This window comes from Cetorhinus maximus, chromosome 15 (assembly GCF_964194155.1).
Source record: "Cetorhinus maximus chromosome 15, sCetMax3.hap1.1, whole genome shotgun sequence".
In the NCBI taxonomy this organism is placed as follows: domain Eukaryota; kingdom Metazoa; phylum Chordata; class Chondrichthyes; order Lamniformes; family Cetorhinidae; genus Cetorhinus; species Cetorhinus maximus.
In genome coordinates this window covers 71,402,760-71,427,183 of record NC_135893.1, presented here as the reverse complement: position 1 = coordinate 71,427,183, position 24,424 = coordinate 71,402,760, and the positions used below count along the sequence as shown (strand labels likewise).

Genomic DNA, 24,424 nt, shown 5'->3' with positions numbered 1-24,424 from the left:
CTTCGAAGACTAATGCTCTCTGAAGAATGGGCCTTATTCTAACTAGGGTGCAATAACCTACAGACTGCAAACAGAATGACATGTAATGCTAAAAATCTTTTTGAATGAGTTGTGGCAATTTCCTAACTTACACTGTAGAACCATGTTAAAGTTGAGTGGATAACCTCAACAGAAGTGGCTTAAAAATCACTGCCATGGAAGAGGCAAAGACAACCAAGACATGTAAAAATAATAAAAATAAAACTACGACCTGCAGAGATGTCCTTGTACACATTAGCTTTTTAAAAAAGCCTTCACAAAGCAGGGCAAAGCTGTATCAAAGTGCTACTTTCCCAGGAAAATGTGTTTCTGGAAGAGTGACATTATTTGAAATCTACTGCACAACTGTACCATGTGCCTGATGTTAGTGGAAAAAAATAGGATATAAAGAGAAAGGGTTCATAGACAATATTCTAACAAGACCCACTGTCCAGACTCATTGACTCGCTCAGAAATGAATTTGAATCTGTCAAGTAGCATTTGGCCCTGGAATGGTCTTAAAGGAGCACCTGCCAAAATGTGTAAGCTTTGATTTATCCTGCTGTTTTGAGCTTCTGAACTTGGAACCTGTTCAAAAAGGCAACAGTCAATTACTAGAGCTCCTGCCATCACCATTCCCAAATGAATGCAGATTCCATGCATCAGCTCACGAGGAAGGCACTGATGTTGACTACTCAACAGTAGAATGGCAAAATGCCAAGGCACCTGCAGTGAGTGCCATTAGCAACTTGGGGCTGATGTGGGATTATCTTCATTGGTTTTTGCGTAAAAATGAGTGAACGCTTTCAACAAAAAGATCAACACAAATTGGCTAAGACCACATAAGACACCAACTAGCAAAAGAGAGCACTGATAACTGTAAATGTGTGGTTTAATAGTTATGCAAAGCACATTTACATACAGCAACAGATTTAAATCTGATCATTTTTTCTGATCAGCTTCAAATACTGGCAATAACCTGCTCATAATAAATGCTAAAATACTGTAATGCAAAATCAAGGCTTTAGTCTCTACAGAAACTTGTTAACAAAGATTGGCAGTCAATACAGAAGGATCTGGAATATAATGCTGTCAGTTTACACATTTTGCATTTTCAAAGCTTTAGAACTGGAAGAGTATGTACACCTATAAAAAAATTAGAAAATACACCCCATGAAACATGGTGATAAGAGATAGCTATTCAATAGTAGTAGTTGAAAGTCCACATGGAGCTTAATCACTCTCATAGGCCTGTTCAGCTGAATGGCCTGTTCTTATGCTGTAAGTTCTAAATCATTCTATATGGCCAAAACAGACTTTCCAGCTTTAATTGAAAATAAAAGTGTGGCACAAGAGAAAATCTGGGAAGTATTAACAAAAATATCAAAGGGCAAAATAAACTCTGGAAAATTCAAACACACACACTGTTTCCAATTTGTCCCTTCCTGAGCTACAAGAGTCAAATTAGCCTGACAAAAAATGATTACAAATGAGAATTATTCAAGGGTTTTGTGGGGTGGGGGGGGCAAAATGGACCTAGTGCAGGTCATTTTGAGACCCTTTGTTATTTTAAATATTTCTCAATGACCCAGTAAAGAAAGGACTAAATTATGTGGGAAAATGAGGTGCATTGAGGAGCTGGAAATAATTCAAACAAGGATTTTAAAACACTTAGCCAAAGAAAGATGAGTGAAAATAGGGATAAATATTTATAAAAGTAAAGTACTGTACAAAGCCCTTCTAAAATAAGAATTGCACTTACATAGTGAGGGGTATATAAGTACCTTGCAGAATGTGGAACAAGAGAAAGATGCTGTTGCCACATTAAGCCAGTCATTAAAAATGCCCATGAGTATTGGCTGGTCAAAGAGACTGCCAGGACACTGGAATGGCACAAATATCTCTGGGCTCATATGTAGAGAATACAATTAGCAGTGCACAGCAGGTTGTTGGGGTATGAAAGGCTTTGCTACAGAGGGCAGTTAAGGAAGGGGACTTCTGCCTTCTTTAAGGGGGAAGTGGATAAATATTTGAAGCAGTGGTATATACAATATTGTAGGGAAAAGGTTGGAGCAATAGTGTTTGTTTTGGATTGTTCTAACAAAAAGCTGGCATAGATAAAATGGGCTGAATAGCCTCTTTCTGTGCTGCAAACAGCTCCGCTCTGTAATTGTAAAGAACAGATACCATTGCAATAAATAATGTTGCGCATTTTGGTATGTAAATGGAAATAGCCTTAAAATGGATCCCAACAATTTTTGACAAAAGCCATCACCAGTTTCCTTTTTGTGGCTACCAAGCTTTTGTGAAAATGAAGCAAAGGTGTAAAAATAACAGAAAATCACCAAACAACTCAACCACAAAAAAGGGCTGGGTTATTTTTCACACAGAAAATTTCTTAGCTGTATTTCATTAGAAAAGTTCCCATATGTCCTCAATTAGGACCCTTTAAAGCAATATGTTAGCACATAATCAGTATAAGAGGCTTTTTCATGCAAGAACTGAGTAAGGTCAGCTACTGCCAAACAATAAGACCAGTCATGCAAACTCCATTATGCTTTCAATGATCTAAAGAATGAGTCTGTCATTTAAAATGTATTAAAGCATCTGTGTGGGAACCAATTACTTGAAATGCCCAAATTGGTTAGCTGAATTCTCTTCCCCCTTGTATGTGTCAGACTTGGCCTAAAATGTATAGAAATTCAACTTCCCAGACACAGTAGGGACATTGTAGTGCCCCCAACTATTCCTCTTTATATACATTATTTGGCATAATATACAGTAAAATATTCTTAATTATGAACTGCCCTGATTGCCAGTTTTCACAGGCAGAGCTTGTGTGAGGTCATGCTTCGATGTGCAGCTTTCTAACGTGTCTTTATAGCTAATCTGCTTTTCTTGCTGAATAATACAATATATACCTTTAGTTACCTGTACTGTACTTGTTTACATTAATTTGGCTACATTATTGTTAGCTGCAAGATCATTACAGCAGAAAACAAAGGATCCACTGTACAGAATATTCAATCTGATTTGTTTATAAAATGATAAAATGCTTAAAAGTAACATGGGTCTGACTCAACCAACCACCTACCTCACTCCATCTTCCAGTGAGGCCCTCATTTTGGCCTTTACCATCTCCAAACTCAATTATTCTATTTGCTTTCTTGGTCAGTCTTCTGGATACTTGTACAAGAACACTATCTACATCCTATCCCACAAAATCCTTCTTGCAAAGCACTTTTTCTTTGCTGATCTACTATGGTTCCTGGTTGTCCAGCAGCTCAAATGTTCATCATTGTATTTAAATACTCCCATGGCCTCTATCTCAGCTCTGTAATATCTTGGGCCCTATGACCTCCGCACCCAGAATTGTCCTTTTCAATGAATGCAAGCTGTCATTGCTATAACACAGTAGACAAAAGTCCTGACTGTCACAACAAAACCTCGGGGTCAGGTTTTGAACAACACAAGAGCCCAGGAACTTGTTTGACAAAACACCAAACTACCTCTGAGTTTAGAGTGAACAATCATCTTAATTACATAGAATGTACAGCACAGAAATAGGCTTTTCTTCCTCAGTGGTACACGTTGTTTTATGCTTCACACAAGCTTCCTTCCAATCCTCTTCATCTAACATGTCCTTCTCATGTTCAATGTGAAATGGCTGCATCATAAAAACATTGAAACTCCAATGCACAGAATGTTTTTACAACAATTTCAGAACCTGAGCCAAACTGACTGCATACTTTGCAACAAAAAGGCCATCTGTTGCAGTTTTATGATGAAAGCACAGGTGTCTATCGATAGAAGGAATGAATTCCACTGCTATTATTGAGTAGATAAGGAAGATTAATTTTCCTGATATTAGACATCCATTCCACTGTAATGAGGATGCATCACGAATTAACATAGCTAATTGAACCTATACTTTGAAATTGTCAGAGGCACTCAAGTTAATTTTAAGCAATTCCACCAGACTATGATTTTAGAACTAGCTGTCAGTATTTTGATGGATTATTCAGAGCAATTGTCACGTATGTTGAACCTTTTCACCGTGAATGGTTTTCTATAACCCTTTCAATACAACTGGAATTTTCTCTTTTTGTACAATGGGTCCATCTCCGGAGAAACTATAAACAAGGCTTGTTTGAACTTTGCGTTGAAATTAACAATATTGTTTGAAATGCACAGCACCTTACCTTAGGATCTGTCCATAATGAGCATCTCTTGCATAAACGGCAAGGCGCTCCTGGTGACCGTGGGTGTTGGCAGAAGTGGTCATATCCATTTATTGGAGCTCGGCAGAGATAGCAGATCTGTGCCCCACACCGACAGGACATCCTGTTGCATCCTTCTGATTTTATGAGGCCCATTGTGCATTTGTGGCATTTCCTGATTGCTGCTGCTGTCATTTTCTCCTCACTGCAACACAAGATCACTATGGGTGAGAAAACATTGATTTGCAAAACTAACATGTGAATTCTCAATTCATTAGACAAGGCCAATGTTGACCATCTAAATCGCCTTAAAAATATTTGTCTCTCCTTTATACAATTTCTTGGGAGCTAGCAACTTGCCAAAGTGACCGTTCTTCAAAGGAAGGCAAGATAGAGCATGTTAGCATGTGCTATCAGCTTTCAGTTGGGATGTCTGCTCTCTCAGGCAGATGTAAAAGATCCCATGGTACTATATTGAAGAGTGGGGGTGGGGGCTCTCGCCAGGGTCCTAGCCCTCAACTAACATCATTAAAACAGATTATCTGGTCATTATCATATTGCTGTCTGCAGGGCCTTGCTGAGTGTAATGGCTGTTTCTTACATTAGAGCAGTGAATACACATCAAAGTGCTTCACTGGCTGGAAAGGGCTTTAAGATATCCTGTGGTAATGCAAGATGCCATATAACTCCAAAACTTTCTATCAAGTCCAATGTGATGCTGACAATACATTTGCACAGCATTTTCCAGTGACCACGTTACTTTCTTAATGGCCTGGGTGTTAAGATTCTCAATAAGACGTTCAAACCAGGAAGGCATAATCATTAATCAGTGGTCAGTTAAACCGATGTCAGTTTTGCAGCACTTTGACTACAGCCACCTTAATTTAGGGAGGGCTACTGGAGTACATGGGTCATGGTGGTTGGGCAGCGCAAATCTCACCAGTGAGAAAGGACCACTTGCATGAGGTGACAGTTAGCTGCCAGTGCCTATGGAATCATTGTCCAACTACAGTTAGTGACTTAGAAAAGAGGGGAAAAGAGAGAAGATTAAAATTGCCTGCCACCCTGATTTGTAAGTTGAAAAATTAGAGTGACACATTTTAAATGTGCTTTTTACGTTTTCCAGCAAAAAAGCAAAATCTTTCATTTTCTAGAACAAATATCCTGTTATGTGGAAATCATGCTGTGGTAACTTGTGTATTTTTAGACTGAACTATGAAAGTTCAATTAAATTAGTCTACATCGAGGGCCATAAATAAAAAGCAATTGAGTTATGTTTTTTCTGTTTTTATATTGGGCTCACAGTACACCAGTCTGGAACTGCTGAGAAACATTTTACGTTTTTCCAATAAAGATTTTTCGAGCTTTGTGAGGTTGCCAAGACCATGCTAAGAATACATTGGAGTCATACCTCGCACAAAGGAGGATTGTTGTGGTTATTGGAGATCAATCATCTCAGTGCTAGGACGTCACTGCAGGAGTTCCTCAGGGTAGTGTGCTAGGCGTAACCATATTCAGCTACTTAATCAATGGCCTTCCTTCCTTCATAAGGTCAGGAGTGGAGAAGTTTGCTGCTGATTGCACAATGTTCAGCACCATTTGCGACTCCTCAGACACTAAAGCAAGCCCATGCCCAAATACAGCAAGACCTGGACACTAGTCAGGCTTGGGTTGACAAGTGGCAAATAACATTCATACCACACAAGTGCTAGGCAATGACCATCTCCAACAAGAGAGAATCTAACCATCGGCCCTTAACATTCAATGACATTATTATCACTGAACCCCCACTATCAACATCCTGGGGGTTACCTGTCAGGAAGATATAATAATTTTCATAATGTTAATAGGGTTTATTGTAAAGTAGAATAATAGTGGGATCTGTGTCTATGGGTTTGTGTGTGTGTATATGGGGCTTAATCGAATTAAAGGCAGCTGGTCTGAAAGCTTTGATGTAACAGAAGATAAGCTAGGTTTGAAATGTTAAGTAGGTAAACATGGGGGAAGTTTCAGGATGTAAGGTGTAAAGGGAACAATTGCATTTTTAAATAAACCAGGCTAGTTTGAATTCAAAAGAGGGAGTGAAATATTATACCTGGCCAGGGGAAGTTAAGAAACAGTGTGTTTATTTTTCCCAAAGATTACTGGTAAAATTGGTACTGAGGAGGTTTTTAGTATTAGAGAGCTAAAGTCCAAAGACAGTGAAACAATCGGAATTTACATTCAAAGGGGAAAATATGTATAAAGGAGCAAAGGGCAGGCATTCTAAGATCTAAAATAAGTGTGAAAAAGCCTCCAGCATCTAAGCCTCAAGCTGCTGTCTACAAAGAACTGAAGTTAAGAAAACTCACTTTGAATTGGATTATTCAGGGTATCATGTTTCTTTGCCTGGGTCTTTTAAAATCTGTGTGTCTTACTGTTGCCTTAACGGAAGTGTAACCGGGAGTTAGATTAACTAGGGGATTTAGAAGTTATCATAGTAGTAATTTGTAGATGTACTTAAAATCATTTCTTCTATTAATAAAGAAATTTATTATTAATTTATTATTAATTTAGTTTGTAAGAAACCTATAAGACTCAGTGGTCTTATTACTATTGAATTCAAGGCATACAGCTCGAAATTTATACAAATTACAAAACAGTTGTGGCAGTTGTTTCAAGTTTCCCTTTGGGATTTGAGCAGCTCAGCTTATACCATCAGCTGTGCCATAACATTACCACTGACCAGAAATTGAATTGGACAGGCCATATAAATACTGTGGAGCAGGAATCTGCAGGCTAGGAATCCTGCGGCAAATATCTCACTTCCTATCTCCCCAAAGCCTGTGCACCATCAACAAGGCACAAGTCAGGAGTGTGATGGAATACTCTCTACTTGCCTCGATGAGTGCAGTTTCAACAACACTCAAGAAGCTTGACACCATCCAGGACAAAGCAACCTGCTTGATTGGCACCCCATCCACAAACATTCAGCAGTGCCTAGATGTACTGCAGGAACTCACCAAGACTCCTTCCAAACCCATGACCAATACCACCTAGAAGCACAAAGGTACCAGGCACATGGGAACACCACCACCTGGAAGTTCCCCTCCAAGCCATTCACCATCCTGACTTGGAAATATATCGCCGTTCCTTCCCTGTCGCTGGGTCAAACTCCTAGCACTCCCTCCCTAACAGCACTGTGGATGTACCTATACCTCATGGACTGCAGCAGTTTAAAAAGGCAGTTCATCACCACCTTCTCAAGGGCAATTAAGGATGGGCAATAAATACTGGCCGAGCCAACGATGCCCACATTCCATGAATGAGCAAAAAAAAAATTTACTGGTGTGCTCTGAGGTGCCAGTGCCCCAGTACTTGTTCTGTGCTGAAGAGCAATTGTCTGGATCTATTCATAAATTCTCACTGGTGCGTTCATGAGTGGAATAATTTCTTGCAACAAAAGTTTAAATGATTCAGTTTTGTTGCACAATGTGAAGGCTACATATCTATGATGTAAAATGTTAACCAGTTGGTATAAAGGCCATTGTGAGGGTCATCCTTTCTGCACAACCTATAACTCTCATTGAGTCACACTGCATCAGGCTGTAGCTCTTCCTGCTTGTATGCAGCAGGATGCATTGGTGGCCTAAAAGGAAGCCACATCTGACGGACACAGCGTTTGCTGTTTAACGTCCTCAGGAAAATGGCAAATGCATCCGCCATTTCCTAAATTGCTATCGCATCTGCGCAGCTAGGAAACAATATTTTCAGATGGCCGTGAACAATTCTAAACTAAGATACAATTAATTTCCTGACCTCAGTAACTCTTCAGTGTCTGAACATAGTGCAAGTTTCCACTGGTAACATGTATTGCAGTTCAACTCAGCACACGTATAATGTGTAAATGGAAAATATTAAGCTTCAATTTTGAAGATAAGGCTATAAAGCTACTTTTGTTAAGAGCTGGCACTGTATTCTACTCTTTCTTTCCTGCCCCACAAGATCAACACTTGCTTTGTGATTATTTGCCTTCAGCACACCGTTTTTAACTGTTCTTTGACCTGGTAGAGCAAATGTGTGTATCCTTGAAAGCCCAAACTCCAATTGGGCTCTTTCAATTTGTCTCAAGCAGATAAGTTAAACAAATTTTCAGTCATTGGCATGTTGCTGTGCAGTTAAAAAGCCCCCTCCCCACCTTCAGAGAATTAACTGAGAATTTTGCACCTTTTCATTGAGGGATTAGATTTATCCAATTCCTACAACAACATTACGGGAGTCACAAAGCTTTGCACAATACAAAACAACCATCAATTTACCTTAGACACTATTTAAAATATTTCTCTCCTTTAGAGTAGTGGTAACCCCACACTGAATTTCTCCCTTCCACTGACTGGCTTGCTACATTACTAAAGTTACTAACAGACACCAATTGTGGATGTTGTAAAGGGAAATTCTGTACACCTATTAGCATTTGTCATCCCTTATTATTTTCCTTTCTGCTTTAAAAACATCATATTGAGTCACACTGGGGGATGACTTATACCCTCTCCACCACCACAGAACACCATGAATAGTGATTTCTTCAAAACCTGACATTTTCTTGCTGTATAACAGCACAACCCCACATTAATGTTAACCCTTAAGCCTGATGTTAAGGGTCATTTAAAGAAGCATCAAACCGATCTACTTTTCATGGGTTCATTCTTGGCTCAGAACTATACTTATTTCAATAACAGCTAAATTCAGTGGGAGGTTACGGTAAATGTCAGCCTATGTATCAGAAGTTAATTTTTGGATATATGTTGAAAGGGAACATCAACTTTCAGCATTGTTCTTTGAAAGTGTGATCTGTAACTGGACACATCCAAATATTGCTCAAAATTTAAAAAAAACACTGCATGCAAAATCCATGGCAATAATAAATATGCCCAGGTTTCTATTGCTGCTATGATGCTATTCTATTGATGCTGCTATGTCTGGTGTCAGGTATGCATACAGCTGAGAGGTCTAATCCTACAAAGGATGTTTTTGACAATCCACTAGTCATCAAACACATGTCTCTTTATTAAAATAAGAGTCCATCCAATTAAATCATAATGTATTGCCTTCCTGATGCCTCAATGGGAGTGATACTGCTTGTGTGGAACTGAGATCTACAAACAGCCTTGGTGAAAACATGGACTAAAGAGCTGAAGTCCCAAGGTGAGGTGAGGGTGGCTGCCCTTGACATCAAGGCAGCATTTGACCGAGTGTGGCATCAAGGAGCCCAAGCAAAACTGGAATCATTGGGAATCAGGGGGAAAACTCTTCATTGGTTGGAGTCATACCTAGCACAAAGGAAGATGATTGTGGTTGTTGGAGGTCAGTCATCTCAGCTCCAGGACACCATTGCAGGAATTCCTCAAGGTAGTGTCCTCAGCCCAACCATCTATAGCTGCTTCATCAATGACTTTCCTTCCATCATAAGGTCAGAAGTGGGGATGTTCGCTGATGATTGCACAATGTTCAGCACCATTCGCAACTCCTCAGATACTGAAGCAGTCCATGTCCAAAAGCAGCAAGACCTTGACAGTATCGAAGCTTGGGCTGACAAGTAGCAAGTAACATTCGCGCCACACAAGTGCCGGGCAATGACCATCTCCAACAAGACAGAACCTCACCATCGCCCCTTGAGGTTCAATGGCATTACCATCACTGAATCCCCCATTATCAATATCCTGGGGGTTACCATTGACCAGAAACTGAACTGGACTAGCCATATAAATACTGTAGCTACAAGGGCAGGTCAGAGGCTAGGAATCCTGCGACGAGTAACTCTCCTCCTGACTCCCCAAAGCCTGTCCACCATCTATAAGGCACAAGTTTGGAGTGTGACGGAATACTCCCCACTTGCCTGGATGAATGCAGCTCCCACAATTCATGAAGCTTGACACCATCCAGGACAAAGCAGCCCGTTGGATTGACACCACTTCCACAAATATTGAATCCCTCCACCACCGACGCACAGTAGCAGCAGTATCATTTAGAAAATGCACTGCAGGAATTCACTAAAGCTCCTTAGATAGCACCTTCCAAACCCACAACCACTGCCCTCTAGAAGGACAAGGACAGCAGATAGATGGGAACACCACTACCTGGAAGTTCCCCTCCAAGTCACTCACCGTCCTGACTTGGAAATATATCGCCATTCTTTCACTGTCGCTGGGTCAAAATCTTGGAACTCCCTTCCTAAAAGCACTATTCCTAACAACCTAACTACACCACAGGGACTGCAGCGGTTTCTCAAGGGTAACTAGGGATGGGAAATAAATGCTGGCCCAGCAAGCAAAGCTCACATCCCATGAATGAATTTTTTAAAAAACCAACAAGGTCAATATTTCATTATTGGTCTGGACTGAGTAAGCTAACTGAGGGCAGATACTTCTGATTATGATCTAGTAACTATTCTGGAAAATGCAAGAAAGTGGGCATTGGGTGAGGGCAGGTGGAAATGAGGGGAGGGCATTGCTGTGGTGCTCCCCTTCAATAGTTCCATAGCTCATTATTCATTGTAGATGGTCATCATCAAGACTAAAGCTGAAGGATGCCCACTTGGACAAGGTATCAAAGGGCTGTTTCTGCAAACATGTCTCAATATGAAATATCAGGAGAGAAAGGGGGTTAAAAAAATGGAGGAATTTTTACTTTTGAACTTTGCAATCAGTTGGTGTCACTTTTGATAGTTATGGAACACTTCTCACATAAAGGAGGGATGTGAGGACAAAGTGGAAATTTTCAACAGAAAAAAATGGCTTCCTTCAATAATCAACCCCTTTGGGACAGATGCTCAGTACAAATAGGAAATGTTGAGCAGGGCGGTAGGCATGTGGAAATTCAAACACTGATGATTAATTGTTTTCCTGACTTGTTTTTTTAAACCTCATCTGTGAATAGCTGCATTATACTAACAAATAAATTTTGGACATACATAATCAAAATTGGGCTCCAACACCACTTAATTATCTCAAATCACATATTTGCTCCACTGTCTTTGTTTCAATGCTGCTTGTCCAACATCCACTCCCGAAAGAATCAAAATATCTTCCAAATAAACACCCATGGTCTTTGCCCCTGCTACAAACCCTGTTCCCTTGCCACAGAATGCTTTTCCCACCTTGTCTCAGGCTGAACCAGAACTTCTCACATCTCACCATATTATTTGACCAAGCTAAGCTTCTGACCCCATACTCTCGCCATGACAAAGACCACTCAACTTCCATCTCTGTAATATCATCTGTCTACAACACTGCCTCAACCCGCTTGCAGCTGAAACTGTCATTCATTCTTTTGTTACCTCCAGATTCAACTCATCCAATGCTTGTCTGGCTGGCCAACTATTTTTGACGTTCCATTAACCTGGCCTGAATCGAAAAATTCACTGCCCATATCTTAACTCAGGCCAAGTCCCATTCAACCATCAACTTCTAGTCCGCCAATAGCTCACATGCTTGTGTTTCAATCCCTTTATAGCCTCAGCCTTCCCATCTCTGTAACCTCATCCAGCCCTACTGAGAACTCTGTATCCCTCCTGCCCTGGGATCTTATGTATGCTCCATTTCCATTGCCTCACCACTGATGGCCCTATCTTCAGCCATCTTGCTTCCATGCTCTGGAAATCCCACCCTAAACCTCTCTGTCTTTCTACTTTTCTTATCCTTTTAAGATGCTCCTTAAAACTTACCTCTGACCAATCTTTTGGTCATCTGTGCCAATGTCTCCTTTGGCTCAGTGTTAATTTTTATCTGGTTACACACCTGCAAACCAACTTGGGACATTTATTCCATTAAAAGGTGCTATAGAAATATAAGTTTGTTGTTGTTTGATAGTGGAGGCTGCACATTTATGTTGCTTTTGAAAATGTGATGTGACAGTCTAAACTATGAATTGTGTCAATAACACATCTCTTTGCTTTTGATGATATTGCTGCTGCATCTTAGTTTTACCCTCCTTTAGCCAGAAGGTGACAAGGTCAGATTTCTTTAACATAAGCACACAATTTAGGCAGGAACTCCATTGCCCCTCTGCTCTCTCAGGTTCATGTAAAATATCCCATGGTACTATTTCAAAGAGCAGGGGAGTTCTTCCTGGTGATTATTTTTATCCCTCAAACAATATCACTTAAAACCAAAAAGAGATTTCAGGCCATTATCACATTTCTGCTTATGGGACCTGTGCACAAATTGGTGGCTGTGTTATCTACAGTAATAGCATGTCAAAAGTACTTCAGCGGTTATAAAGTCCTTTGGGACATTTTGAGGCTGCTTTATAAACCTAAATCTTTTTAGACTACTTTAACCTGGAGCTCTGAGTACCCTGTGTATGTGAGATAGCTCCCAATGTTGATGCTGTTAAATTAGCTTTGCACTGCCTGATATCAGACCGGTAAATGAGTGAACAGGGAATATTGCTCAAATGAGGATTAGCAGAACGGTAATTCAAACTCTATCTGGGAATCCAATGGTTTATGATTAAACATACCAGCTGCCCAGTGTTGCATTCTTGTCCATTCAGAATCAGGTATAAACCATCAGGAATATCCCCACGGAAACATCATAGAAACAGGAGGCAGCCATTCAGCTCCTCGAGCCTGATCTGCCATTCAGTAATACCACAGTTGATATGTCTCTCAACGCAATTTACTTGCCTTTGACCCATATGCCTTGCTACTCTTAAAAAAATCTCAATCCAGATGCGTTTAAATTGATCCAGCAATTAGAGCCTTTTGGGGCAGACACTTCAGATTTCTACTTTGTGGGAAGAATTTCACTTCCGAATGGTCTGGCTCTAATTTTATTATTTGTTATGGATTAATTCATAGGAAATAGATCTACCTCACTGAATCCTTTAATAAATTTAAATACCTTGGTTGTATCATCCCTTAATGCTCAGGCCACTGCGCGCGCCCCCCCTCCCCCCCCCCACCAACCGATCTTCCTAAAGTACAAATTGTAAATTGTAGCATGGAGAAGAGGTGTACGGAACAGGAGCGTGTCCGTTTCAGCGACAGGTTTGTGCTGCACTCAAGCCAGGATAGCATAAGAACATAAAATACAGGAGTAGGCCATTCAGCCCCTCAAGTCTGCCCCATCATTCAATAAGGTCATGGCTGATCTGTCCCAAGCCTCAACTCCTTTTTCGTGCCAGCTCCTCATAGCCCTCAACTCACCGATATTTAAAAAATCTATCTACCTTCCCTTCAAATACTTTCAGTGATCTGGCCTACACAACTCTCTGTAGTAGAGAATGCCAGACATTCACTACCCTCAGAGAGGAAATTCCTTCGCATCTCAGTTTTAAATGAGTGTCTCCTTATTCCGTAACTATGTCCCCTAGTTCGAGATTCCCCCACTAGTGGAAACATCTTCTCAACATCCACCCTGTCAAGCCCCCTCACAATCTTGTACAGTTCAATAAGATCACCCCTCATTCTTCTAAACTCTAATGAATAAAGGCCTAACCTGTTTAGCCGTTCTTGATAAGTCAATCCCTCCATCCCAGGAATCAGGCTAGTGAATCTCTTTTGAACTGCCTCCAATGCCACTATATCCTTTCTTAAACATGGGGGCCAAAACTTTACACAGTACTCCAGGTGCTGCCTCACGATCACCCTGTACAGTTGTAACAAGACGCCCCTATTTTTAAACTGCGACCCCCTACCAATACAGGCCAAAATTCTATTTGCCTTCTTAATTACTTGCTGCATCTGCATGCTAACTTTTTGTGTTTCATGCACAAGAACACCCAGATCCCTCTGTGCTGCACTTTTTTGGAGTCTCCCTCCAATTAAATAATAGTCTGCCTTTTGACTCTTTCTACCAAAGTGCATGACCTCACACTTTCCTACATTAAACGGCAAGTTTTTGCCCACTCACTCAACCTATCTCTATCCCCTCGCAGATTCCTTATCACAACATGCCATCCCACCTATTTTTGTATCGTCAGCAAATTTGGATACATTACACTCTGCTCCCTCCTCCAAGTCATTAGTATAGATAGTAAATAATTGAGGTCCTAGGACTTGTGGCATTCCACTAGTTACATCTTTCCAACCTGAAAAAGACCCATTAATCCCAACTCTCTGTCTTCTGTGTGTTAACCAATCTTCAATCCATGCCAATACATTACCCTCAATACCGTGAGCTCCTATCTTATGCAATAACCTTTTATATGGCACCTTATCAAATGCCTTCTGGAAGTTCAAGTACACTACATCTACTGATTCCCCTTTACCAACTCTGCTTGTTATATCCTCAAAGAACTTTAGCAAATTTGTCAAACATGATAGCAGTTAGTCTCAGTGCGTCTGGGCTCCAAGGAAGGAAGAGAAATTCATCCTGCAGTGCCTCCTCCTGGAACATAACTGTGTGCTGGCATTGTGCAAAGGCGAGGTCATGATTTCCCAAATGTTGAATAACAAACAACTTTGACAAGGTGCCAGCAGTCAGATGTTGCCCTTACTGTGTAACTGTACCTCTGCTGCCAATGCTTTCAGTATAGATAGGGAAATAATAATTTAAAAATATCAGAGGTGGGATACATCCTATGACATTCCTTTATACAACTGTTTAAAACGAGAGGAGAGATGGGATTTTTACAGTTTAAAACAGCGAGAGGAGAGTTGGGAGCACACGGAGAGCGAATCTGCGTGAGAAGCGCAGTGGCAGATAAAAACCAGCAGCAGAGACCTCCTTCAGCCTGATTCTACCTGTCAGAGCCGAAGTGTGACGTCACAGGAAAAAAGGTAGGTGATTGGTGGGTATCTCTTCCCTGTCTCTTTTGATTGGCCAAACGGTTTAAATCAGGAGATATTATTACAGCTGAAGAGTACAGTTAAGAAATTCACTTTTAAAATATTTAACATCCAAATTAAGTAATTAAATAGAATAGAGATGGCTGGGAAGGCGATGTGTTGCAGCTATAGCATGTGGGGGCTGGTGGTCACTGGTGCGATCCACAGTGACCACATCGGCAGCAAGCGTTGGCTGCTCAAGGAACTTCGACTCAGAGTCGATGAGTTGCAGTCCGAGTTGCAGACACTGCGACACATCGGGGAGGGGGAAGAGTTACCTGGACACTGTTTCAGGAGGCATTCACATCCCTTAGATTAATTACATCAAATTTGAACTGTGGTCAGGGACAGGAGGGTGTGACAGAGTGAGGCAGATATGGGGATCCAGAATTTAGCTTTGGAGGAGCCTTAGCCAGTTCCCAATAGGTGTGAGGGTCTTGCTCCCAGTATGGACGAAGGCACAGGCTGCAGGGAGGATGAACGAACTGACCACAGCATCATGGTACAGAGCACTATTCAAGTGGAGGGAGAAAAGAGAAATGTAGTAGTAATAGGGGATAGCATAGTTAGGGGAATAGATACTGTTCTCTCTGCAGCAAAGACAGAGAGTTCCGAAGGCTGTGTTACCTTCCTGGTGCCAAGGTTAAGGACATCTCTTCTGGGCTGGAGTGGAACTTGGAGTGGGAGGGGAAGGATCCAGCTGTTGTGGTCCACGTAGTTACTAACGACATAGACAGGACAAGGAAACAGGTTCTGCTGAGGGACTACGAGCAGCTCGGGGCTAAATTATAAAGCAGAACCACAAAGGTAATAATCTCCGGATTACTACCTGAGCCACGTGCAAATTGGCATAGGGTAAGTAAGACTAGAGAGGTAAATGCGTGACTCAATGATTGGTGTGGGGGAAATGGGTTCCGATTCATAGGGCACTGGCACCAGTACTGGGGAAGGAGAGAGCTGTTTCATTGGGACGGGCTTCATTTGAATCATGCTGGGACCAGTGTCCTGGCGAATCGTATAACTAGTGTTGTAGATAGGGCTTTAAACTAATTAGTGGGAGGGAGGGTTCAATTGAAGGGAAGCTTAGAAAATCAAAAATAAACGAGAGAGCGGAGGTGCAGGGTAGTGAGGAGGTGAACAATAATCAAAGTGTGACAGGAAGTGGCAGAAAATATAAGCAGAAGAGTGCAGCAGAAATTAGAACCAGAATGAGTGATAATGGTAAAAAGTCCAAGCTTAAGGCTCTTTATCTGAATGTATGCAGCATTTGTAACAAGATAGGTGAGTTGATGGCACAAATAGAAATAAATAGATCTGACTAGATAGCTATTAGAGGCATGGCTGCAGGGTACCAAGACTGGGAACTCAATATTCAAGGGTATTTGACGTTCTGGAAAAATAGCTAAAAAGGAAAAGGAGGTGGGGTAGCTTTGTTAATAAAGGAAGGTATCAGTGCAGTGGTGAGTAGTGATATAGGTGCAATAGATCAGGATGTGGAATCAGTTTGGGTGGAAATGAGGGGAAGAAGTCATGTGTGGGAATCGTTTATAGGTCCCCAAAGAGTTGCCTCACTGTAAGACAAAGTATAAATTAGGAAATAATAGAGGCATGTAAGAAGGGCGCTACAATTGTTATGTGTGATTTTAATCTGCATATTGACTGGACAAATCAGGTTGGCAAGGGTAACATGGAAGATGAATTTGTAGAGTGCATCAGGGATTGGTTCTTAGAGCAATATATTGCAGAACCTACCTGGGAACAAGCTATTTTACACCTAGTAATGTGTAATGAGGTAGGATTAATAAGAGATCTTGTAGTTAGGGATCCTCTAAGGGGCAGCGATCACGACATGGTAGAATTTCAAGTTCAGTTTGAGGGCGAGCAACTTCGATCTGAAACCAGTGTCCTCAACTTAAATAAGGGCAATTACAGAGATATGAAGAAAGACTTGTCTAAAGCGGGCTGGGAAAATAGACTAAGGGGAAGGTCAATGGATGAGCAGTAGTAGCCATTTAAGCAGATATTTCATAATGCTCAGCAAATATTTATCCTGGTCAAAAAGAAGTAGTACTCAATGAGAAGGATGAACCACCCGTGATTAACAAAGATGGTCAAGGAGACTATCCAATCAAAAACTAAGGCATATAAAGCGGCGAAAGCAAGTGGTAGACCAGAGGGTTGGGAATTTTTTTTTATAGGAACCAACAGCAGATGACTAAAAAGCTAATAAAGAGGGAGAAAATTGATAATGAAAGTAAATTGGCAAGAAATATAAAAACAAACAGCAAGAGCTTCTATGGGTATATAAAAAGAGAGTAGCTAAAGTGAGCATGGGGCCCTTGGAGGGTGCGAATGGAGAACTGATAACGGGGAACAGGCAGATAATTTAAGCCAATATTTTGCATCGGTCTTCACGGTGGAGAACACTATAAATATTCCAATGATATCAGGTAAGCAAGGAGCTAATGGGAGGAAAGATCTTGGACAGCATTTTGCCCTTGGCGGCGGTGCTCAGTGGGGGTGGGTGATTGGGAAGCAGATCACCACCCACGATCGGCTCCGTGCCGCGATTTCACGCAGACAGGCCAATTAAGGCCCACCCTGCGTGGATCACGAGTGGCAGTGCTGAGCGCTGCCTGTGCGGGCAGAGGCAGAGAGAGCCGGACCTGGCACGCAGTTCGCACATGCATGAGAAAGAGCGCTTTGACCTCCCTGAGGCACAGAGCTGTCTCAGGGAGATTGAAACACTGTATATAAAAAAAAGAATAAAAATTTAATAAAACATGTCCCCTCATGTGACACTGTCACATGAGCTGGGACATGTCCGTAATTCAAAAATAAAGTTTTCATTTAATGTTTATTTGCTTTAGGAAACCTCATCCAGCTCGTGGATGAGGTTTCCTAAAACATGTAAAGGCCGCTTGGTCTTTTTTGCCTGCCTGCCAACTGTTAGGTTGGATGGGCAGCGTAAATTTGAATTTAACTAGATTGTTAATGGCCCTAATAGGCCTTATAATTATCAGCGGGCGCGCAGCTCACTCCGGTGTGTGCCCGCCGGACAAAATATCGCGAGGCTGTGCGATGACGTTGGGACGCATGCCCGATGTCATCACGCATCATTTTACACTTGGGCATGCGCCCGCACACCAAGCGTAATATTCTGCCCTTTGTAACAGTCTCTATCATGAGGGACAAAGTATTTGAGAAATTAATGGGACTAAAGGCAGACAAGTCGGCAAGACCTGATAGCCTGCATCCAAGGGTTTTAAAGGAAGTGGCTGCAGAGATAGTGGGGGCATTGGTCAAAATATTCCAGAACTCACTGGATTCTGGGAGGGTCTCAGTGGACTGGAAAACCGCAATTGTGATGCACTTGTTTAAGAAGGGAGGGAGACAAAAGGCAGGAAACTACAGGCCAGTCAGCCTAATATCTGTCGTTGGGAAAATCCTAGAGTCCATTATTAAGGAAGAAACAGCAGGACATTTAGAAAAGCTTAAAGCAATCAAACAGAGTCAACATGGTTTTGTGAAAGGGAAATCATGTTTGACAAATTTGCTAAAGTTCTTTGAGGATATAACAAGCAGAGTTGATAAAGGGGAACTGGTAGATGTAGTGTACTTTGACTTCCAGAAGGCATTCGATAAGATATCACATAATAGGTTATTGCCAAAGATAAGAGCTCACGCTATTGGGGACAATGTATTAGCATGGATTGAGGATTGGTTAACACACAGAAGACAGAGTCAGGGTTAATGGGTCTTTTTCAGGTTGGAAAAATGTAAATAGTGGAGTACCACAAGTATCAGTCCTAGGGCCTCAATTATTTACTATCCATATTAATAACTTGGAGGAGGGGGCAGAGTGTAATGTATCCAAATTTGTTGACGATACAAAAATAGGTGGAAGGGCATGTTGTGATAAGGGCATAAGGAATCTGCAAGGGGATAGAGATAGGTTGAATGAGTGGGCAAAGATTTGGCAGATGGAGTTTAATGGAGGAAAGTGTGAGGTCATGCACTTTGGTAGGAAGATTCAAAAGGCAGACTATTATTTAAATGAAGGGAGACTCCAAATAAGTGCAGCACAGAGGATCTGGGTGTTCTTGTGCATGAAACACAAAAAGTTAGCATGCAGATGCAACAAGTAATTAAGAGGGCAAGTGGAATTTTGGCCTGTATTGGTAGGGGGTTGCAGTTTAAAAATAGGGACGTCTTGTTACAACTGTACAGGGTGTTGGTGAGGCTGCACCTGGAGTATTGTGTAAAGTTTTGGTCTCCGTATTTAAGAAAGGATATAGTGGCATTGGAGGCAGTTCAAAAGAGATTCACTAGTCTGATTCCTGGGATGGAGGGGTTGACTTATCAAGAACGGCTAAACAGGTTAGGCCTTTATTCATTAGAGTTTAGAAGAATGAGGGGTGATCTTATTGAACCATACAAGATTGTGAGGGGGCTTGACAGGGTGGATGTTGAGAAGATGTTTCCACTAGTGGGGGAATCTCAAACTAGGGGACATAGTTACGGAATAAGGGGACATTTAAAACTGAGATGCGAAGGAATTTCTTCTCTCAGAGGGTAGTGAATGTCTGTAATTCTCTACCTCGGAGAGTTTTAGGGGCTAGATCACAAAGTATTTAAAGAGGGGGTAGATAGGTTTTTGAAATATTGGGGAGTTGAGGGCTATGAGGGGCTGGCACGAAAGAGGAGTTGAGGTCTGGGGCAGATCAGCCATGATCTTATCGAATGATGGGGCAGGCTTGAGGGGCCGAATGGCCTACTCCTGCTCCTATTTCTTATGTTATGTTCTAACATTACTTTGCTCCCAAGGGAGCATCCCCAGAGTGTGTGCCTAGGCCATAAAATGCAGAAGGTTCAGTCAATTTCTGGCCTGTGCTGAATGAACTACCCTTATCTTAATCAGGGCAGCGGGTGTGGTGCTACAATAGGCCTTAGCCAGAGTTGGGAAAAATATCAGCCTGGGTTCCTACACATTATTGCCACCCAGTGTTTCCTGCTGGAAGGGTGTGTGTGGACATTGGGTGAAGGCAGCTCTGGGCTTGGTTCAGAAGCGTCCTTTTCAATTACGTAACTATGAGATAAACAGTGTGGGTTCGTACATGAAGCATGCCCACATGGGCAAGATAGCAGAGGAAGCCTGTGAAACCACAGAGTTATTACCAGTTAGTTATCACCCTCAAATGCAAAGATTAAATGCAAATACAAATGGCACTGGTGTTGGTTACATTGGTTTCATATACCTCACTGTTAAGTTGCGTTTTCGTACTATCACTGTTTCTCAGTGCAGGGTGGGTTTGCTCAATTTAATTTCAAGCAAAATCCTAAAGATTGGGGACCAAAATTATCTTTTATTTCTTTTCCCAAATTAACAATTTTTTTTTGAAAATCAATTCCACCAAACCAATCATGCCTCATGTCTATGTGACAAAGGATACATGTCCTGCTCATTCTGAACTCTGTCCCTCAGTTGCTTCTTTCTCTACTCCATTCCTTTCGTCCATGATTCTATTTGTCTTCTGCCTCTCACCTCCTTCTATAGGAGTCTCTCTCGCTCCCATTTATCTCTTCTCATCATCTTTCTCCCGTTACTTCTACATTTCCTGTCGCCCTCTCCCTCACTCATTTCTGCTTCCCCTCTTTCTCGGTTCCCTTTTCTGAACTGCGCTCTCTCAATTTCAATTGGATAACTATTGAAGGGCCCTCATCCTAAGAGATATTAATTTTTCAAAATGGAAAATATGTTCCATCCCTGTAATGCCACAACATGGAAAAACAAGATATTCAATTAAGATGACATCACCGCAAGATCTTTTTGGGACTGGCCATGGAGCCAGCTACTTACAATGATGTTCTGAATTTGATTTCATCTTTCTCAACCACCTGATCACACGACAGCCCAGCATGGTCCTTCCACAACACCTGACACTTCCTGCAACTTTCCTGGAAAGAGCAGAGGAAAAGATTAATGAGAGACAATAAACTGTATTCACCAGAGTAGGAAATAATAACATATAATGCACTTCATAGAAGTGTACCGCATTGTTACAGTTTGAACTCTGCCATTCTGGGAATTACTTTTCTCAGGTGCGTGAAGGATGTCTAGAGATGAAAACTATTTTTTGTTAACACACAAACACATATAAACAGATTGTAAGAGGAAGAAATGAAATTAGCATCTCTTAAAGCAAACTTGGAAATTGTTAATGGACATTCTTAGATACTTAAAAGACATATGGACAGAGGCATTATCCCATTTAAAATAATTTTCTCTAATTCCTCTGAATGCAACAGTATCACAGGCTTTGGTTGTCCTCTGCTCCCTCACCTAAATAATTATTTCCCATATGCAAGTTTCGACATGCTGTTTGCTTACAAGGGGCATCACACCCACAATAGCGCCCTTCATTTATGTACCACCTTGAATGTAGAAAAGTGACCCAAGGTGTTTCACACAGGTGTAATCCAATAAAAAATGCAGACCAAGCCACGGATGGGGATATTCGGAAGGGTGACCGAAAGCCTGATCAAAGAGATAGGTTTAAGGAAGAGGACAACAAGGAGGTGGAACAGGCCTGGGTGTTGAAAAGTACGGCCACCACTTGTGGGGCAAAGTCAAGGAGGGATCCATGAAAGGCCAGAGGAGGACGACTAGAGAGAAATGGCATTGGGGCGTGCCTGGTTCAGTCATGCCCAATGCACTTGCACAGCAATTGCTATCACAATCCAAGGTTAGATAACTCGACACAGACTAGGGAATTCAAACCTGCAACCGCCATGGTCAGTGTGTGCTTACAGGACAAACTTGTTGGGACAGTTTGTGGTGGTTTTACTCGGAGGCTAAAAACAGCAATGTTAGCATGAGCGAAGCCTCGCCAATTCCCTCCTACTCACCTAAAACGTTTGTTAAAAGCTCCCCCTTTGATCAGGTTTTGGTCACGCATCTGAATATCTCAATATTCAGCTTAATGTCCATTTTTGCCTGATTATGATTCTAAGCACAGTGAACTGCAGCACCAATACACAGGTTTTCTTTTATGCATAAAATAGTTTCAATTATTCAGTACAAAATTGACTTGCACTTTACTGCAAGGCAATGAATTTACTGCTGCAAAGGACGAGGTTAGTGTGTCGGAAGAGAGAGAGAGACACTGGTCAATACAAAATAAACAAATTGATTTCAGCGTCAAGTCGTGCTAGGTAAATATTCAAACTCTATTTCCTTCACTCGTTTTATAAGTACAAAATGCATGTTTTAAAACCAATACAGCATTAAAAATATTCTCAGTGCAATGTCTATTATTTGGCACATTTCAGTCCTTCTTTTCTTTTTACATAGGTAGAATTCAGATTAGTTTCAGCTTCTCTTAAAAAGCAAACCTTCATATAAGTGAACATGTCTGATACAAGTGAATGTGGCTGAACAGTTGGAAATTTGGGACAGTACATATGCTTAAATGGGAAGCCAGTCTGGATGGATAAGTACGAGTGTAGCCACCAGTATACTATTTAAACGGAGAGAGAGAGAGAATGCAGAATTCAGTGTACAGAGGAATCTGGGTGTCCAGATATATGAATCACAAAAAGTTAGTATGCAGGTACAGCAAGTGACTAGGAAGGCAAATGAAATGTTGGCTTTTATTGCAAGGGGTATCAAATTTAAAAGTAGGAAAGTTTTACTGTAGCTGTACAGGGCCTTGGTGAGACCACATCTGGAGTACTTTGTACAGTTCTAGTCTCCTTACTTCAAGAAGGATAGAAGTGGTTCGGAGAAGGGTCACTCAACTCATTCCTGGCTTGAAGAGCTAATCTTATGAAGAAAGGTTGAACAGTTAGGCCTGTATCCATTGGAGTTTAGAAGAATGAGAAGTGGTCTTATTGAAACATATACAATCCTGAGGGGACCTGATAGGGCGGATACCAAGAGGATGTTTCCTCTTGTGGGGGAAGCCTAGAACTAGGGGGACACAGTTTGAAAATAAAGAGTGTACCATTTATGATGGAGATGAGGAGAATTTTTTTCCTCAGAGTCGTTAGTCTGTGGATTCTCTTCCCCAGAAAGCAGTGGTCATCGAATTAATTCAAGGTTGAGTTAGAAAGATTCTTGATAGACAAGGGAGTCAAGAGGGTTATGGGGAGGTGGGGGGCAGACAGGAAAATGGAATTGAGGCCACAGTCAGATCAGCCATGATCTTATCGAATGGCAGAGCAGGCTCATTAATGGCTTACTCTTGTTCCTAAGTCCTATGTTCCTATGTTCTTACTGGCCTGCTAATGTGAAGCTATAGTACATTTCATGAATTTTCTCTAATAGACTGTTTTTGAAACTTATAATAATTATTATGCATTTTTATAACAGTAGACAGGTATTTTCTGTATGGAAAACTGAATATAAGAAACTGAAAACATTAAATTAAAAATATTTGCTCCATACACGTTTGCTACCATTACTTCAGCTGCATCTATTTGTCTCAGAAAGATGTGGAGCACTTAGATTCAACCAGTAATCAATAACTACTGAATCTGTTCCTGATGAACATCTGTCACTTGAAGCCCTTTTGATAGTAAGCATTCTTAGCCTCTGGGTTCAGCGCTATTAGGTGTCCTATGAGCTTTTATGTTGACCTCAAAAACATCATGCACAATGTAACAGCAAAACCTACCGAGAGAAAGTACGCAGAGCAAAAGAAGGACCTATTACATTGTAGACTGTAAAAATAATTTAAAGGCCAATAAAAAAACATTCCTGAGGATGTGCATCTAAAAGGGTGAGCTATATTGTGCATCTAAGTCTGAGGAGACCTGCGTAGGCCAACAAAGCACATTTGTGGTCCACTATATGGCACACCAGGGATTTTTTAAGTAGTTATGCAGCAGCTCTCTATTTCAGGAATGCTCATAGCACACATGCAAAACTTAGGTCTATTTAAGCATGTACTTCCTATGCACTGTTTTGCCCAGTTTGAATTTTGTACTGGAGGTTTAGAAAGACTACGCTTAACACTTAACTCATTGGTGGGTAAAATTGGAATGGTGAGAAATGATTTCCAACTGGACACATATACAAATTAGTGGGAACACTGATTGAAAGTTTAAATTATTAGTTTGGGGCGGTCTCATCTGTGAGCCTGAAGGTCAAGTTTAAGTAATCCTTAGACTTCAGCATGTAACCTAATCATCTCAATACAGAGGGAGTGCTGTATTGTCAGAATTGCTGTCATTCAGGCAAGAGGTTAAAATTGTCCAGGTGGATGGAAAAGAACCCATGGGACTATGTGAAGAGAAGGGAGTTCTCTCAGCCAACAAGGGATGTAGGGACAGAGATGTTTAGCTGTTCCACAATTCAATTAGATCTTGGCTG

At 41.3% G+C, this 24,424-nt stretch overlaps 1 protein-coding gene across 3 annotated transcripts in view; it reads right to left on the bottom strand.

Annotated features, from left to right (window-relative positions):
• rnf216 (ring finger protein 216) overlaps positions 1–24,424 on the bottom strand; it is a 187,634-nt gene that overhangs the window by 33,956 nt on the left and 129,254 nt on the right. For all 3 annotated transcript variants that reach the window (XM_078558616.1, XM_078558614.1, XM_078558615.1), the window contains exons 15-16: positions 20,909–21,006; positions 4,221–4,443 (exon numbers count right to left, since the gene is read on the bottom strand). In XM_078558616.1, coding sequence (XP_078414742.1) covers positions 4,221–4,443; positions 20,909–21,006 — 321 coding nt within the window. The remainder of the gene's footprint in view (positions 1–4,220; positions 4,444–20,908; positions 21,007–24,424) is intronic.